The sequence below is a fragment of the Canis lupus genome, chromosome 5 (genome assembly GCF_048164855.1).
Source record: "Canis lupus baileyi chromosome 5, mCanLup2.hap1, whole genome shotgun sequence".
Classification (NCBI taxonomy): domain Eukaryota; kingdom Metazoa; phylum Chordata; class Mammalia; order Carnivora; family Canidae; genus Canis; species Canis lupus.
In genome coordinates, this window is record NC_132842.1 from 68,390,638 (window position 1) to 68,409,504 (window position 18,867).

The following is an 18,867-nucleotide window of genomic DNA, read 5'->3' on the forward strand; positions in this document are numbered from 1 at the left end:
TTGCTTGTCTTAGAAGCTCTTTATCTCCTTCTGTTCTGAATGACAGCCTTAGTTGCATATTTTTTCCATTTAGCACATTGCCACTTTCTTCTGGCCTGCCAAGTTTCTGTGGGTAGGTCTGCTGCTAAACCTATGTGTCTACCTTTTTTGGTTAAGGATCTTTAATCCTAACTGCTTTCAGAATTCTCTCTTAATCTTAGTATCTTACAAGTTTCACTGTGATATATATTGGTGTTTGTGTCTTTTTGTTCATTTTAAGGGGAGTTCTCTGTGCTTCTTGAATTTGGATGCTTGTTTCCTTCCCCATATTAGGGAAGGTTGCAGCTGTATTTTGTTCAAATAAATCTTCTGCCCATTTTTCTTACTCTTCTTGTGGGACTTCTATGATATAGATATTATTTCACTTTATGGAATTGCTGACTTCCCTAAATCTATATTTGTGATCTAATAGTTTTCTTTTCCTCTCCTTTTCTGGTTCATTATTTTCCATAATTTTATCTTCATGTCACCTATTCATTCCCCTGCTTCTCCCATCTTGTTGTAATTATATCCTGTGGGTTATGCATCTCAGTTACAGAATTTTTTATTTCAGCCTCACAAGTTTTTAGGTCTTTTATCTCTGCAGCAAGTTTCTGGTGTCTTCTACATTTTTTCAAAACCCAGCTAGTATTCTTATAACTGTTGTTCTAAATTCTTGTTTAGATATATTGCTTATATATGTTTTGAGCAAGTCTATGTCTATGATTTCTTCTTGATCTTTTTTGGAGGGGGAGAATTCCTCTGTCTTGTCATCTTTGCTAAATTTCTGTCTTTTGAATATATATGAAAACTTGTTACATTTCCTGCTCCTGAGAGTAATGCTGTATTAAAAAGAAGGCACTGCCCAGGAACTTCAGGAAGTGTTTCTGGTATATGCTGTGTGCATTCTGCTGCTGTGTTGTGGCTGCTCTTTCCCACGTCAGTCCTCTACAGGGTTCCTCTTTGCTTGCAGTGGGGAGTGTTTTGGCCTTTAAGTAGGTGTGTTCTGATCTGTTTGTTCAGATAAGCCTGATTAAAATAGAAACACAAACCTGGTCCAAAAAAAGAGAAAAGGAAAAGGGACCCAAAAAAAAAGCAAACAGATAAAAAATTATAACCTGATTGAGAAGGAAAAGAAAGAAAGAAAAAAAAAGCCTGATCCAAAAAATGAGAAACTATAAGCCTGATTCCAAAGAAAAAAATGGGGGGAAGCCTGGTCCTGTTCCCCTAGAGCTGAAGCTGACCCTTAGGAGCACTCTATGATCATGTATCTTTGACACATATGGGGAGTACAGGAGTGCTGTATTGGTCCTCTAAAGGAGATGCGGCCTGCCACGTTGGCTCAGTCAGACTTGCCCTAGTAGTGATGGTCCTGCAGGGCAACAGGAGACCTGGGTTTGGTGTGACTGGCTCCAGCGCACACTAGGGGCTCTGTATTGCTCACTGAAGTCCCACCATGCTGGTGGGTGGGGCAGAGCAGGGGGCATGGAAGATGGTATCATCTATCCCTCTTGACCCCAGAGAGGGGAACTCTCAGCTGCCTCTGCTCAGGAAGCCCCCACAGAAAAGCGAGCAATCTCCCCTCCTGTGGCCCAGGGCTCTTACATATCCCCACCCTCAATCTGTCTGTGCCAGGGCATGGGTATACTTAGCAACACAGTTCTCCTGTGTTTTATCTCTGGCATATGGCTGGGATTTAAAAGTCCAAATCTTAAAGGACCCAGCAAGGCTGGACTTGCTACCCTCCCCCAGAGGAGAGCCTCACAGCACTGGATTTTTCATTTTAAATGCTACTAAAACCATTATACAGTACTGACCTTTATAGCTTTGACTTTATTCTACTCATCCTTCTCCCAACCTACACCATGGTTTAGTGTTATAGTACTTACGCATGATTATTGCTATTTTTTGTTTTTGACATTTGTGTGAAGTAGCTAATATAAACTGAATCACAAAGCTATACCTTAAATATCTTTAAGAATACATGAGCTATAACATATAATGTGTTTTAACATGAAATCTTAAGATCCTAAGCATTGTCAGGGCACCTAGCTAGCTTAGTCTGTTGAGCATGCAACTCTTGGTCTTGGGGTTGTGAGTTGAAGCCCCACATTGGGTGGAGAGGATACTTTAAAAAATCTTTAAAAAAAAAAAAGAAGAAGAAGAAGAAAAAAGACCCTAGGCATTGTCATTTTAAAGAAAATTTAGGAATTCTACATCCCATTAGTCATGTTTTAAACTAATCTACTAGTATCCAGTATTTCAAATAGCTCATTAAGTATTTTAATTACAGGTTTTCATTTAATTCTGTGAATAGGCTATCTTCCAAATTCCATTAATCTTTTTATAATAACTATAGTTTTAAAAGTCTAAGGGTATTAGAAATTACTTTTTAAAACAGTTTATTTGAAAAGGTATTATAAAATGTTACAATAAATCTACATAGGATTTTGTAATATGGTCAGAAATACATACTAGTAATTTACAAAAGTTTATGAAATGGATAAAATTCTTAAACTTCTAAAAATTAGACTGTGGTTTAGCAAAGATCAGCTGGTTAGTAGGAAACCATTTATTGACACTTAAAATGAACAACACAGATACTTCAACAGGCTCACAGTAGTGAAAAATACAAATAGTGGAAGGCTGGAATTGTATACCAGTATCTGCCCTGTGAAATTTCATTTTTCATAGGGGCTCTTTATTTTAGCACACCTTCCCAATTGTTACAGTTGCTTAAGAACAATGTTTTACTTAAAACAGTATAGTTTTATATAAACAGTATAACTCTCCCTTCTAGGAAGTGAGCTTTTGCTGAAATGATAATAAATTATGCCTTGAAGCATTTAGGAGTAGATTTTTGGTTTGTTGGGGTTTTTTTTCCCCTGACTAAAGCACAGTAGATGGAGTTTTTATTCTGATGTCACTGGGGAAATTACATTCTTACAATGGATTAATAGATTACTGGTACTTTTTACTTGTTCTTAAGCTTGACGTTATAGAGTCTTAAAATTATAATTTCTGGTGACATTTGTAAAAACACCATCAGAGTCCTCCCTTTTATTTCCTTGATTATGCAAGAGAATTTTAAGGCATTATCCTTTTTTTAGTGGTAAAGTTTTGACTTAGCACTTATTTTCTGATTACAAATAAGGCAGCCAAATAAAACATTTGGAAAATCTGGAAAGGTATTTTTAAAAAGTTATGCCCTTTGCCACTTATTAGATATAAATATTATGAGCCCTGAGCATTCTCTGCTAGCTTCTGGTGGTTACCAAAGTTTCAGGCATACCGAAAGAAGCTGTGGCAGTAAAAACTGATACTTCTAAATACTATAATCCAGAATTACAGAATCGATTCATTTAAAAAAAAAAGCTACAGTAGCTAATATTTGTTGTTTATCATGTACCAGGCCCTCCATCAAGTGTTTTACATGGATTGTCTCATATAATAGTACCTACATATGATCATTTTTAGTGGAAACACATTAGAATGTATAACTTTTTAAAATACTATATAATCTTGCATATTAGGGAAAGAGAAGACAGAAAATTAGATTATAAAATAAGTTATATTCCTGGTTTTGCTCTGCATTTCTGACATACATGAACAAACTTAAAGCACTCTTTAAAACCAGACCACTTCTTCTGTGCTGGGGCAGAGTGGTCAGCACCTGAAACTATCTACTAGCAAGATAAAACCCAGTTTGGAATCATAGGATATGGGAGTTTTTATAAGCCTTATAAATGATTTTATCCAACCATATTATTTTAAAGATTTTTCTAAAACTGTGAAACAGAGAAGTGAAGTCTTTTGCCCCCACCCACATTTTACTCTGGCTCACACACTTGATGAAATTTCTTGTACTGTATGAATAGGGTGCCTGAAAGGAGCTGATATTATGGATTTTAGCCAGTCTTTTTTTTTTTTTTTTTTTTATTGGTGTTCAATTTACTAACATACAGAATAACACCCAGTGCCCGTCACCCATTCACTCCCACCCCCCGCCCTCCTCCCCTTCTACCACCCCTAGTTCATTTCCCAGAGTTAGCAGTCTTTACGTTCTGTCTCCCTTTCTGATATTTCCCACACATTTCTTCTCCCTTCCCTTATATTCCCTTTCACTATTATTTATATTCCCCAAATGAATGAGAACATATAATGTTTGTCCTTCTCCGACTGACTTACTTCACTCAGCATAATACCCTCCAGTTCCATCCACGTTGAAGCAAATGGTGGGTATTTGTCATTTCTAATAGCTGAGTAATATTCCATTGTATACATAAACCACATCTTCTTTATCCATTCATCTTTCGTTGGACACCGAGGCTCCTTCCACAGTTTGGCTATCATGGCCATTGCTGCTATAAACATCGGGGTGCAGGTGTCCCGGCGTTTCATTGCATTTGTATCTTTGGGGTAAATCCCCAACAGTGTAATTGCTGGGTCGTAGGGCAGGTATATTTTTAACTGTTTGAGGAACCTCCACACAGTTTTCCAGAGTGGCTGCACCAGTTCACATTCCCACCAACAGTGTAAGAGGGTTCCCTTTTCTCCGCATCCTCTCCAACATTTGTGGTTTCCTGCCTTGTTAATTTTCCCCATTCTCACTGGTGTGAGGTGGTATCTCATTGTAGTTTTGATTTGTATTTCCCTGATGGCAAGTGATGCAGAGCATTTTCTCATATGCATGTTGGCCATGTCTATGTCTTCCTCTGTGAGATTTCTGTTCATGTCTTTTGCCCATTTCATGATTGGATTGTTTGTTTCTTTGGTGTTGAGTTTAATAAGTTCTTTATAGATCTTGGAAACTAGCCCTTTATCTGATATGTCATTTGCAAATATCTTCTCCCATTCTGTAGGTTGTCTTTGAGTTTTGTTGACTGTATCCTTTGCTGTGCAAAAGCTTCTTGATTTTAGCCAGTCTTAATATCAAATAGTCGCTTTTGGATTTATTCTTGATGAACATTCATGACCTGTAAACTTGGTATAATTAATCTGATATACTAAAAAAAAAACCCATATTAATAAGATGAACTACTAACACAAGCATAAAGCATATGCTATATTGTGTTTCTCAGCAGCATTCAATTCAGTTCTCCCTTTCTTTTTGCAGTTGTGTGTAATTTTAATAAGCTATAGTTTAAACTGAATTGATGAGTCTGTCACATTTTATACAGAAAAATATAGTAGAGAAATAAAAATAAAATTTTTCCTAATACAGCCTACACATTTGAAGAAACCTAATGCTTTTCAGACTTTTTTAAACTATTATTTTATTAACTCAAGAGAAGATAAAAGTGTGTATGTGAGTAGGCATGTCCTTTTTTTCTGATTGGAAATCTAAAGGGAAAACAAAAGGATTTAGTGGTAAAGCCAAAGCTAAAAGTAAAATTCTACTTTGAGAAAGCAGTATAATTACTGAAACTAGCTAAAGACATTTTTTCTGCTTCGTGTCACATATATAGAGCTAGTAGAGCCCAGAAACCATACAGTCTAAGTCTGCCATACCTGCTGCAGTTATTAGGTTGATGTCACTGGAAAAAAGTCAAATTGTTCTGTAGATGAAGTAATAATTTCAGGCTAAGAATAGGTTAGCCTTTAAAACAGTGTTTAGGAGTCCTGAATTCCTAACTAAATAATATTATCAACCAGAGTATTGATTAGGCTCAAGGATTATTACCATTTCTTCTTCTTACATTATGCCTGTAAAAACAAGGAAATACATATTCTATCTGTATTATGTAGACATCTCCTTTTATAAGACATATGTATGTATAATATATATGTGTGATATGTATCTTGATCCTATTGCTTATAGTATCAAACTTCAAGTTTGACAGAGGAGATCTTGTAAAAAACAGAAATAGATACAGGAACCCAGATTTTGGCTTGCTCTATACAAAATGAAACATAGTATTATATAATTTTGAGTAAATACTCTCAACTATGCTAACCAAGACACAGACAATTTATCCTATACAGAAAATAAAATAATCTACTGGTTCATCGATTTTTCCATCTCCTGTAAAAGTAGGATAATGTGTTTTTTAAATGAGTTAGTGACTAGTGGCCACATGTTCTTTCATAAGAGCTCCATTTGTTTTGTGACCTTGAGTGGATATACTAGCCCAAGCTTCAGTTTCCTTTTCTAAAAAAAGAAAGTTGGGGGCAGGGGAGCAACTAAAGGTAACTCACAATCTTTCTGTGAGCAAGAGCATATATGAAAGCAAATTCCTGTTCAGAGTTTGGCACTTACCAGAAGATCAATGAATGTTTACTAAAAAGATGCTTGATAGCCTTTCTGAAGGATGATTTCAGTATACACACCAAAAACTTTAAGATTAAACCCAGAAAGAATTCTAATTCTATACAGTTATCCCAAGAAAATTATCAGAGATTTGCCAGAGATTTGTGTATAATGTACCATGTCTGTAAAGATGATCTTTCCAGTGGTATTTATAAGAGGAGAAAAAGATGGATTATAGAGTGGAGAACCTAAATGTCCTAATAAGAATGGGTATGTATTTTTATGCATATATTTATCCATACATGCAGTGGAATACTGAAGTTATGTGATAGAAACATATTTAATAATGTAGGAAAAGACTGGATTATGTTAACCAAAAAGATTAAAAATTATGTGTAGCATGATTTCACATATGTAAATTCTTTTATTTGTATGTTAATCTCAGTCTGCCATAACAAAGTGTCATATACAGGCTGGGCAGCTTAAACAACAGAAATTTGGTTCTCGTAGTCTAGAGACTGGGAATTCCAAGATAAAGGTGCCAGCAAAGTAGGTTTCATTGTGAGGCCTCTTGGCTTATAGGTGGCCTCCATCTCCTTGGGTGCTCACATGATCTCCACTTTGTACGTGCAGTGAGTGAGAGAGAGTAAGCTCTCTCATGTCTCTTCTTATAAGAACACTAATCCATCAGATTAGTACTTCACCCTTATGAACTCTTTTATTTAAAAAAAAAAAAACTTTTATTTATGTGACACACACACACACAGAGGGAAAGAGTACAAGCAGGGACAGCAGCAGGCAGAGGGGGAGGGAGAAGCAGGCTTTCCTCTGAGCAGAGAGTCCAATGTGGGGCTCAATTCCAGGACCTGGGATTATGACCTGAGCAAAGGCAGGTGCTTACCCGTCTGAACTACTCAGATGCCGCCTTATAAACTCATTTAACATTTTTTCCATAGAGGCTCCATCTCCAAATATGGCAGCACCAGACATTAGTACTTCAACATAAGGACTTTGTGGAGACACATTTAGTCTATGACAGTGTTGATATCTTACAACAAATTGGTAACGATATCTGGATGGTTGGATCACAAGTGACTTTTATTTTCTTCTCTACATTTTTGAATTTCTTCTATAATATCCTCAAAATATTCAGAAAAGTATGTAGACACAGAAGATTATGGTGGTTGCTTTGGACTGAGGGTGGGAATAGGAGGACTGGAGCATGATAGCTAAAGGATACAGGGTTTCTTTTTAGAAGTGATGAAGAGTGATTGTGGTAATGATTGTACAGCTCTGGGAATACACTAAAAACCACTGAATAGAACACTATAAATGAGTGAATGCTATCTCAAAATGTGAATTATATCTCAAATATGTGTGTGTGTGTTTGAAGGTGGTTTTGGAAATAGATCTGTTTATTAGCACTTTGAGTCACCACACAGTATGTTCTTCCACAAAGTGCATTATTGTCTTGGCTTTTTACTACTACTCAGTTTTATTCAGTAAAGATCTATCCATTTATGTAACTAGTATTTATTGCTAACAGGAATCTGTCTACTTGAAAGAGGAAGATATATGCATGTACTATAGCTAAAAACCAGTGAAAACTGCTTTATATTTGAATTATATGTTCTATAAGATTATTAAGATCAAAGAAGGTTTCTGTGAAAATGATAGGCAAGAAGTTCCAAAAAGGTGGAACAATCAAAATGGATAGTGGCACAGCATTTCAGGTAGAAGGCCATGTTGATAGGAATAGAGAATGAGCAGATAGTAAGAAGTAGAAATTAAATCACCTTCAGGGAGAATATCAATAGTATCCATTGATGAGTGGACAGATATGGCAAAGAGCAGAGATTGTCAATGACCAATAAAAACAGAAACTTACTGTATTAGTCTGGGTTCTCCAGAGAAACAAAACCAATAGACAAGAGAGAAGTTAGTTTATATAAGAGATTATGTAATCTTTATATATATTTTATATATAATCTTTTAAAAATAAAATAATACACTGTTGTAAGCTTGTAGGAGAAATGGGGTTAAGAAAAATGGTAAAAGTCTACAGCTTAGTGAAATTTTACATAGGTATACCCCCTTAGATCAAGATAAAATATTTGCGGTACCACAGAAGGTCTCCCATCCCAGGCAGTACTCCACGCAAAAGTGTATCCACTGTTCTGATATCAGTCACCACAGATTCATTTTCCCTTTTTTGAATGTCATATAAAAGCAAGCATACAGAACTGTAGTCTTTGCCTCTGGTTTCTTTTTCTTTTTTTTCTTTTTTTTTAAGATTTTATTTATTTATGCATGAGAGACACAGAGAGAGGCAGAGGGAAGAGCAGGTTCCCTGTGAGGAGCCTGATGTGAAACGCGATCCCAGGACCCCAGGATCACTACTTGGGCCAAAGGCAAATGCTCAACCACTGAGCCACCCAGGTGCCCTGCCTCTGGTTTCTTCACTCAGCATTATGTCTGTGAGATTCATCCAACACATAATTTGTAAATAGAATCTTACTAAACATGTTTACCTGCATCTTGTTTTTCTTTTTTTTTTCTCAGCAAGAGTATAAACACTCTTTCAAGTCAGCACGTATAGGTCTCCTTCATTCTTAATTGGGAGTTTGGGGAGAATGAAGGAGCAGCTGTTTTAGTAAGTAGTAGTCATAGTAGTAGTAGTAGTCGTAGTCGTAGTCGTAGTCGTAGTAGTAGTAGTAGTAGTAGTAGTAGTAGTTGTTGTTTCAGAGGTAGAATTTAGTGATTCATCAGTTGCTTATAACACCCAGTGCTCATTGTATCAAATGCCCTCCTTAATGCCCATCACCCAATTACCCCATCCCTCCACCATCCTCCCCCAGCAACCCTCAGTTTGTTTCCTAGAGTTAAGAGTCTCTTATAGTTTGTCTCCCTCTCTGATAATGGTCTTTTTTTTTATTTTTCCTTCCCTTCCCCTGTGTTCATGTTTTATATCTTAAATTCCACATATGAATTAAATCATATGGTGTTTGTCTTTCTCTGACTTACTTCACTTAGCATAATACCTTCTAGTTCCATCCATGTCATTGCAAATGGCAAGATGTCATTCTTTTTTTTTTTATCCAAAGGATACAAACATAGTGATTCGAAGGAGCACATGCATCCTAATGTTTATAGCAACAATGTCCACAATAGCCAGGATATGGAAAGAGTCCAGATGTCCTTCATTCTTTAATAACTCCATGTCATTCCATAATACTGTACATGTTCCAAAATTTACCCAGTATTTTCTCTCAGTGGATATGTAGGTGGTTTCCATTATTTCACAGACATGAAATCAGTAAGTTGAAGGGCTGTGCTTTTAATGTTAATAGGTAATACCAAATCACCATTCCCAAAAGATACAGGCATTTACATACCCACCAGCATATGACACTATCCAATTTAGCATATATTCATCTGAGAGGTCTAAATTTTTATTTCGGTAATAAATTTGGTTTTTTTAAGGTAAGTAATACATGCAAATATGAAGAAAAAAAAAAGTACAAAAGTATATGGTGATTAGTCATCTCCCTTTCACCTGTCTCCCAGTGGTGCAATTCCTTTCCCAAAGACAACTTTATGTCTCTCAAAGATAGTTTATGTATATACTTCTATTTTACATAAATGGTTGTTCTAGGCTTTGCTTTCTCCACTTAACAAGATATCTTAGAGACTGTACCACAGCAATATAATCTAGAGCTGCCTCAATATTTTAACTACTGAATAGTATCACATAGTATGGATACAACATAATTTAATGAGTTATTTTAAAATAGAAATCAGGCTATCTCAGTCCCTTATTATTATAAATAATGCACAGAGAACATCCTATAGGATAAATTTCCAAAAATGTAATTATTAAAAAAACAATATGTGAGGGGTGCCTTGGTGGCCCAGTCAGTTAAGCATTTGCCTTCAGCTCAAATCATGATCCTAGGATCGAGTTCCACATCAGGCTCTTTGTTCAGTGGGGAGTCTGCTTCTCCCTCTTCTTTTGCCTGTTACTTCCCTTACTTGTGCTCTCTCTGTCAAGTAAATAAAAAAATATTTTTTAAAAAAGTGAATGTTTTGGGGATCCCTGGGTGGCTCAGTGGTTTAGCGCCTGCCTTTGGCCCAGGGCGCGATCCTGGAGTCTCGGGATCGAGTCCCGCGTCAGACTCCTGGCATGGAGCCTGCTTCTCCCTCCTCCTGTGTCTCTGCCTCTCTCTCTCTCTCTATGTCTATCATAAATAATAAATAAATAAATATTTTTTTTTAAAAAGTGAATGTTTTAAATAAATAATTATTGAAAATACATACAGAAAAGTATATCTAAGTACACAGGCCTGTAAATTTTCACAAAATAAAACATACCCATGTAATTATACCCAGATCAAGAAACATAACCAGCAACCAGAAGCTTCCTCATGCTGCTCTATTAGTTACTAACCCACTTTGCCTAAAGTAACTACTATTTTAATTTCCAGCACCACAGATTAATTCTGCCTAGTTTTGAACTTTATAAGTTTTTATTTTAACAGATGTCCCTTCATAGAAATTGTATCAATTTACACTTTCATCTACAGTATATAAGAATATGTATTTCCTAACACCCTCACCAACCAATGCGTTATTAAACTCTTTGATTTTTGCCAGTCACATAAGTAAAAGGAATTTATTGTCTATGTTATTTTGCATTTTTCTTATACTAAATAAATTCAGTATCTTTTCATAGGTCTAAGAGTCATTTGTATTTTTATTTTTACAAACCGTCCTTGTCCTTTTTCATTATCTTATTTATAAATGCACTGTAGTATATATTAGGGAAGTTAATCCTTTGTTATATGTGTTGTAAATATTTTTCCTAGTTTGTCATTTATCTTTGATTTTATTGTTTTTCCTACAGATATTTTACTTGGTCTTTTATTTTTTGCCTGTTAGGTATAAAATGATTTTTTTTCCCCCTGACTGGTGAGGTTGAGTGTTTTCGTTTATGGCTTTGATTATTTACATCTTCTCTTTTGGATATTGCTTCTTGATATCCTTTGTTTTCTATTGGATCATCATCTTTGAACACATACCTAGAAGGTCTTTGTATATGACCAATGGTATGGCTTTGTAATGTATGTTTACAATGACGTTTACATTATATGTTCTCATTCATTTGGGGAATATAAATAATAGTGAAAGGGAATAGAAGGGAAGGGAGAATAAATGGGTAGGAAATATCAGAGAGGGAGATAGAACATGGAAGACTCCTAACTCTGGGAAACGAACTAGGGGTGGTGGAAGGGGAGGAGGGTGGGGGGTGGGGTGAATGGGTGACAGGCACTGAGGGGGGCACTTGACGGGATGAACACTAGGTGTTATTCTGTATGTTGGCAAATTGAACACCAATAAAAAATAAATTTATTATTAAAAATAATAATAATAAAATAAATAAAAATAGAAAATGACGTTTACCCCCTTATCATTTTTTTGTGAGCTCTTTTATTTATTTTTTTAATTTTTTTTAGTGAGCTCTTTTAAAGAGTGCTTTGCTGAAACATTAGTTTTTAATTTTTTTAAGAGTTTATTTATTATATCCATGACAGACACAGAGAGAGAGGCAGAGACAAAGGCAGAGAGAGAAGCAGGCTCCCACAGGGAGCCTGATGCAGGACTCAATCCCAGGACCCCCAAATCATGACCTAAGCCAAAGGCAGACACATCTGCTCAACCACTGAGCCACCTAGGTGCCCCTAGTTTTTAAATTTTTATGTCTTTTCAGTATTGTAACAGCTTTGAGATATAATTCACATACCAATCTATTCACCCACTTCAGTCGCTTTGAGTATATTCACAGAATTGTGCAATCACCACAATCCATTTTAGAAATGTTTATTACCCTAAAAGAAACCCCATGCCCGGGCAGCCTGGTGGCCCAGTTGGTTTAACGCCACCTTCGGCCCGGGGTGTGATCCTGGAGTCCCAGGATCGAGTCCCACATCGGGCTCCCTGCATGGAGCCTACTTCTCCCTCTGCCTGTGTCTCTGCCTCTCTCTGTCTGTGTCTGTCATGAATAAGTAAATAAAATCTTTAAAAAATATATTTATATAAATGAATGAATGAATGAATGAAAAAGTAAATAAATAAATAAATAAATAAATACCCTATGCCCTTTAGTCATCACCTTAAACCCACTATCCCCGCCCCATCCCACCCCAGCACTAGGCCACCATTACTTCCTGTGTCCATATATTTGCCTATCCTATATTTCCTACAAATGGAATTATATAAAGTGTGGTCTTTTGTGACTGACTTCTTTCACTTACCATGTTTTCAAGACCATTCATGTAGCATTACCAATACTATATTCCTTTTAATTGCCAAATAATATTCCATTATATGAATATACCACATCTTGTTCATCCATCAGTTGATGAATTTTGGCTATTACAAATAAACCACCATGAACATTAACTTACAAGCTTTCATATGGACATATATTTTAATTTCTCTATTTTAAGATTTCTTGAGATATACATAGGAATGGAACTGCTGAATTAAATGGAAACTCTGTGTTAATCCTTTTAAGGAATTGCTAGATTGTTTTCCAAACCAGCTGAACCATTTATGTCCACACCAGAAATGTGTGAGGAATCCCATTTCTCTGTATCCTCACCAACATTGGTTATTACCCGACTTTTTGATTGTACCCATCTTAATGGGTGTGGAATGGTATGTTGAGAGTTTATTTCATTTGTTTTGTTTTCTACCATCTTAACCATTTTTAAATGTACAGTGGGCAATGTTAAGTATATTCACATTGTTGTAAAACAGATCTCCAAATCTGAAACTCTTTACCCTTTTAACAACTGCCCCTCTTCTCCTCACCTTAACTCCTGGGAACCACCATTCTACTTTTTGTTTCTAGGAATGTGACTACTTTAGACACCTTATATAAATGGAATCATATAGTATTTGGCTTTTTGTGACTGGCTTGTTTCACTTAGCATCATGTCCTCAAGGTTCATCCATGTTGTGATATGTGACAGGATTTCTTTTTTAAAGCCGAATAATGTTCCATTGTATGTATATACCACATTTTATTTACTTCCATTCATCTGTTGGACATTTATTTGGGTTACTTCCACCTCTTGGATATTGCAAATGTGCATTGCATTGTGGTTTTGGTTTATTAATGATGCTGAGCATCTTTTCATGAGCTTTGTATATCTCTATATCTTCTTTGGAGAAATGCCTATCCAGATCCTTTGCCCATTTTTTAATTGAGTTGTCTTTCTATTATTAAAAGACAAGAGTTCTTTATATTATTTGTGTCCTTGCCAAATGTAATTTTTTACATTGAGTTAAAATCTAACTTTATTTTCCTCCAAGTAGCCAATTATCTACTACCATTTACTGAATAATCCATCTTTTTCCTCCTTCAACAAGTATTATTGAGCAAATACACTGGGTTAGGCCCTGAGAAAATAAGGATAAAATGATGCAGAGCTTACATACTAGTACAATGACAGACTTGTGAGAAAATAATTATTATTCAGCAAGATAATGGTTTAAAGTAAAGTTTATGAAAATCATTTTGCAACAAGAAAAAAAGAAGTACCATATCTGTCTGGAGTTGAAGGAAGAGAAACAAAGGAGGGGGAGACATTAGGGCTTAGAAAGTTGAGAGAATAAAAGAGTGAGAACGGGTGTCATGCTGGGGTAAGAAACTTAAACATTGAAAACTGTTTTTCAAATGCAAGACACTTATTTAACTGTTTCCTCAGATTGTAGTTCACGTAAATGTATTATAGCAAATGAACAAGTATCTTCCTTTGTGATGAAGTATGTCATGCTCATTTTTTTGGTATCTTTATATATACTTTTTAAAGTTTGCCTATACTTTAAATACCCGGCCTGGGTATTTTTATTATAATGATTGTCATTTGACATTCATAGAATATAAATAAATGTAAGGTACCCTTTTCTTATAAATATGTTTGAGTTAACAAATATTTATAATTATTATTGAGATAATCCATGCTTACTGAGCACAAATGTCAGCCATCTCTCTTTAATGCATAACATTTAATAGCACACATAATGTCCACTTTCTTACAAAGATGTCACTTCACATGAAGGGGTGGTAATATAATTATGTTTCAAAACTCATGTTACTTATACAAAGAATATTCAGACATTCTAACCTTTTCTTTCTTGGTGATTATAGAATAAACATGTCATTAAATTACTTTTGATATTTGTTGTAGACTCATCAATTCTTCTATAGTTGTATTCTCTCCATAATAGTAATCAAGAGTGCCCAAAATCTTTGACCCAGAAACTTTGACTAGATAAGTGGAAAAAGTCTAATTTGAGATATAAAATGCTAAATGTGTTTTTCTCCATATACAATTTAATTGGTTTGCATTTGGCACTTCTATATCAGATTCTAAGTCATCCTTAGAATTTAGCTAACAGCTTGGAAAATAGAGTCAACAAGTATGGTATGATATAACTATAATTAATTATCTCACTATATATTTCACAAAACAGCATCTTAACTGCTTAATAAAGGCTTTTAAAATATCGGTAGAAAGTGAACAACTTTCAAGAAACTTGATTTACTCAAATCCAAAGGAATTGAATTGGTTTCTGCTTGTGATTATGACTCAGTAGAGCATATTAATAGATTATAGGGGGAAAATTAGAGTTCATTTTAAATATGAGCTTAGGTTATATCAGTAATAATGGCCTCTTCTTATTTTTCCACAGTTCTTAGTGGTCTCTGTTCTAATGACTGTCCTCGTAAGATAACAGTAAGTAAACTTAATTCTCAGTTGTAAAATTTTCTGTGAAAATTCTCTGCATAATAGATATACACAAAATAGTTGTTATAATAGGTTACACTAAAATTGTTATTATTTAGAAGTGCTTAAAGTATCCTTTAGTGCTTAAAGTATCCTTTAAGGTCAGTGCTCAAAAAAACTTTACTGGGAATAAGATTATTTGCCTAAAAAATTCTCACCTCAAAGTTCACTCCTTAATGAAGCCTTTTCTGATACCTTGGAAAAATAAGCACCCCTCCCATTCTTTCTGGGCATACTACTGCCATTTTGGCATATATAATACTTGCACTCCCTTCTCTGTTTGTTTTAAATGTCTCTCTACACTAGTCTGGAATCCCTGGAGGTCAAGAAAGCTCTCATCTTTGTATACATAGTACATAGCACAGGGTCAAGCATATAGTAGACAATAATAAATTTTTTTTGTATAGTCTTAATATTGACTTTTGCTGTCTAATGGAATGTTTCAATGAAATAACTAAGTGTAAAAATAATTAGGCTTAGTTTTTTAAATTGCCAGTTCATGTCAATCATAAAAATATAACATTATGGGACGCCTGGGTGGCTCAGCAGTTGAGCATCTGCCTTTGGCCCAGGGCGTGATCCTGGAGTCCCAGGATCGAGTCCCACATCGGGCTTCCTGCATGGAGCCTGCTTCTCCCTCTGCCTGTGTCTCTGCCTCTCTCTCCCTCTGTGTATCTCATGAATAAATAAATAAAATCTTAAAAAAATATATATATAACATTATATGTGGGGTGTGTGTGTGTGTGTGTGTTGGTATATGTCTGCTTGGGTCCTCATTGTAACCCTTGTTTCATAAGAAATTACTTCCATGTAAAGCTGAGGAACCTGAGGCTCAGAGAAACTAATTTGCCCAAAGTCATAGAGCTATTAAGTAGTGGAACTAGAACATAAAGCTACATGTTCTGATAATAGCCTCATACTTTTACTACCACTTAAGTACTACATGACCAACATTTTGTGTATGGTTGGGAAATTACATATTTAAGACATATGGAAACACACCCTGACCCAGAGATTTGCATGCAGAGATTTAATTTAGACTCAACAGCAACAGCTATGAAGTAGTAAGGAAAGGATTGGCAGAAGAAATTGGTCTGTGATGCATGGGGAGCTGTGAAGCTAGGATGGCCCCTCAGATGGCCCAAGGAGAGGCAGAGGAGCCAGGCCTTTGTATCCCTATATCAATCAGATACTGTGTACATGTAGTCCCCCGGAAAGGCTTATAATTGGTAGGAGCCAGCTCCATTTGGCTGGAAAACTGTTTCCAGGTAGGAACCCCCACTGTGAGCTATCAGCAGCCAACACTAGGAGCAGCTCAGAGAATTAGCATCTCCGGCCTGAAGAGAACATCTGGACAATGCATCACCACATTCATTATAAATGTATGTGAGTGCCTGGTCAAATTCATCTGTTTTCATATCATTATAACAATGTAGATGTATAGTGGGAGAGGCTATGGGATGGGGAATGCAGGACATGTAGGGGAAATCTCTGTACTTTCCAACTTAATTTGCTGTGAATCTAAAACTTCTCTAAAGAATAGTCTGTTTTTAAAAAAAATTTTAAGTGTAGATGTAATTAATCAGAGGCTAAAGATTAGTTCGGTTATTCAGGTATTGTCTACCCAGGCTGTGAAATGTTCAGAGCCTTTGTTCCTCTTCCTTTCTCTCATTGACCATATTCATTACATGGTCAAAGAACTTGAAAACATCGAAATGGAACCCACTTATTTTACCCACAAGTTCTGGCAGTAAAGGTGATAGGAAAAGGCTGCATGATTAAGGCAGAGTGCAAAAATGCTCCCATTCTCTTTGTCTTGAAATAAAAGCAACTTTAATTGTAGGGAGGACAGAATCATTTTGAAAGCTATGTAAGTAAAATTCAGCATGCAGAGGTGTTCTTACAATGATAACACTAAGTCCAGAGCCTTTGGGCTTTTCTGCCTCCTATTTGTCCATTTATTACTTTCTTTGAAATTCAGATCCTGTTGAACTGCCTTCCCATAGATCATTTCCTTCTCCACTGATATCATAGATCACAATTTTATGACAACCTGAAAGAAATAAATGCACACTATACTTCTCCAGTTTTCCATATATCAAATGTGTACCCACTTGTAAAATTATTATTTCATGAAAAAGTGGGCCTTTTTCCTAATGCTTTGACATTAGATCCACTTGATCATAGGAGAAAGTGTTATATTAGGTATGACCCTGTGTAAGCCTAAGAAGAAAGATGCATCTACCATCTGATATTCTTTACCACTTGAGTTAATTTATGAGTTGAATAGCTCTTCTGCTGCCACTGTGCTCTCACCTGATACTGGCAACCTATCTGATACATGAGAGAGGAAAGAATTATCCAAATCAGAAACCAATCCCACTCAAATTCCTTTATCTCCATTTTGGAAACCCCAGGCAATACACCTTATCTCTCAGAACTATTTTACTTTTGAAATTTTAATGCCATCCATTCAGCAATCTGACCACAATCTATTTTTCCAGCCCTCTCCCATTACTATTCCTGTTCATCTTTAAGACCATTAGTTTCCCATTCTCTTGCCTTTACCTTCCTCCTTTAGCTGCCACACAGAAACTCACTCCTGCCATTACTTTTAACTCCTATAAAGCACTCTCCTTCTACTGTGCCTGCCTAGCAGAATTACAGCCCCAGGTTAGTCCAGCTGTCTGTCTTGTTCAGTACTAGACCTAGGCTCCGGGGCATTTCTGAAGAAAAATAAACAGCCTTGCATATTGGTACCACAACTGGTTCATAGTCTTCAACCTGAAATGAGCATTCTTAATTGTATCAGTCTTATATGGATTCCTCATCCTCTTTTCTCCCATTCTTTTTCTCTGATTACTTTCAGGATTTTTTCTTTGTCTTTGGCTTTCTGCTGATTGAATATGATATGCATAGGTATAGATTTTTAGTTATTTTTCCTGTTTGGTATTCTTAAGCTTCCTGGATATCTGGTTTGGTGTCTGTCACTAATTTTGGAAAATTCTCATGTTATTATTTCAAACATTTCTTCTGTCCCTTTCTCTCTTTTTCCTTCCAGCAATCCCCTGACACATACGTTACACCTTTGGTAACTGTCCCACAGTTCTTGGATATTCTGTTCCATCTTTTTCATTAGTTTTTCTCTGTGTTTCAGTTTTAGAAATTTCTTTTGATCCTCAAGCTCACTGATTCTTTGTTCAGCTGTGTCCAGGCATTCATTTCTATTTTAGTATTTTATTTCTACCATTTCTATTTGATCCTTAAGAGTTTCCATCTCTCTGCTTACATTAATCTATGTTTGCATGTTGTCTACTTTTTCCAGGAGAGCTCTTAACATATTAGTCATAGTTATTTTAAAGTTCAGGTTTGATAATTCCAACATTCCTGCCATATTCTGAGTCTGGTACTGATGCTTGCTTCATCTAGTCAAACTTTGTTTTCTGCCTTTTAGCATGCCTTGAAATCTTTTGTTGAAAGCCAGAACTGAGGCAGATCTTTATGTCTATATGGCTAGGATAACTAACAACTCTATTTTCTGTTTGAGTAGCTATGCTCTCAGAGGTAGCATTTTTCTGTATTGCCTTTTTGTCTCCCCTGTTGTCTTTTTGTTTCCCTATACAGACTTATATTTAAAGAGGGTCGGAGTCTTGCAGTGCTTTTAGCTGTAATCCCATTATTAGACAGGAGCCCATTGATGTGGTGATAAAGAACAGATGGAGAAAATGCATCCTATAATCCAGT

At 35.9% G+C, this 18,867-nt stretch overlaps 1 protein-coding gene across 3 annotated transcripts in view; it reads left to right on the forward strand.

Moving 5' to 3' along the window:
- Window positions 1-18,867, forward strand: part of ITFG1 (integrin alpha FG-GAP repeat containing 1) — a 291,511-nt gene that overhangs the window by 212,496 nt on the left and 60,148 nt on the right. For all 3 annotated transcript variants that reach the window (XM_072827271.1, XM_072827270.1, XM_072827269.1), the window contains exon 13: window positions 15,029-15,072. In XM_072827271.1, coding sequence (XP_072683372.1) covers window positions 15,029-15,072 — 44 coding nt within the window. The remainder of the gene's footprint in view (window positions 1-15,028; window positions 15,073-18,867) is intronic.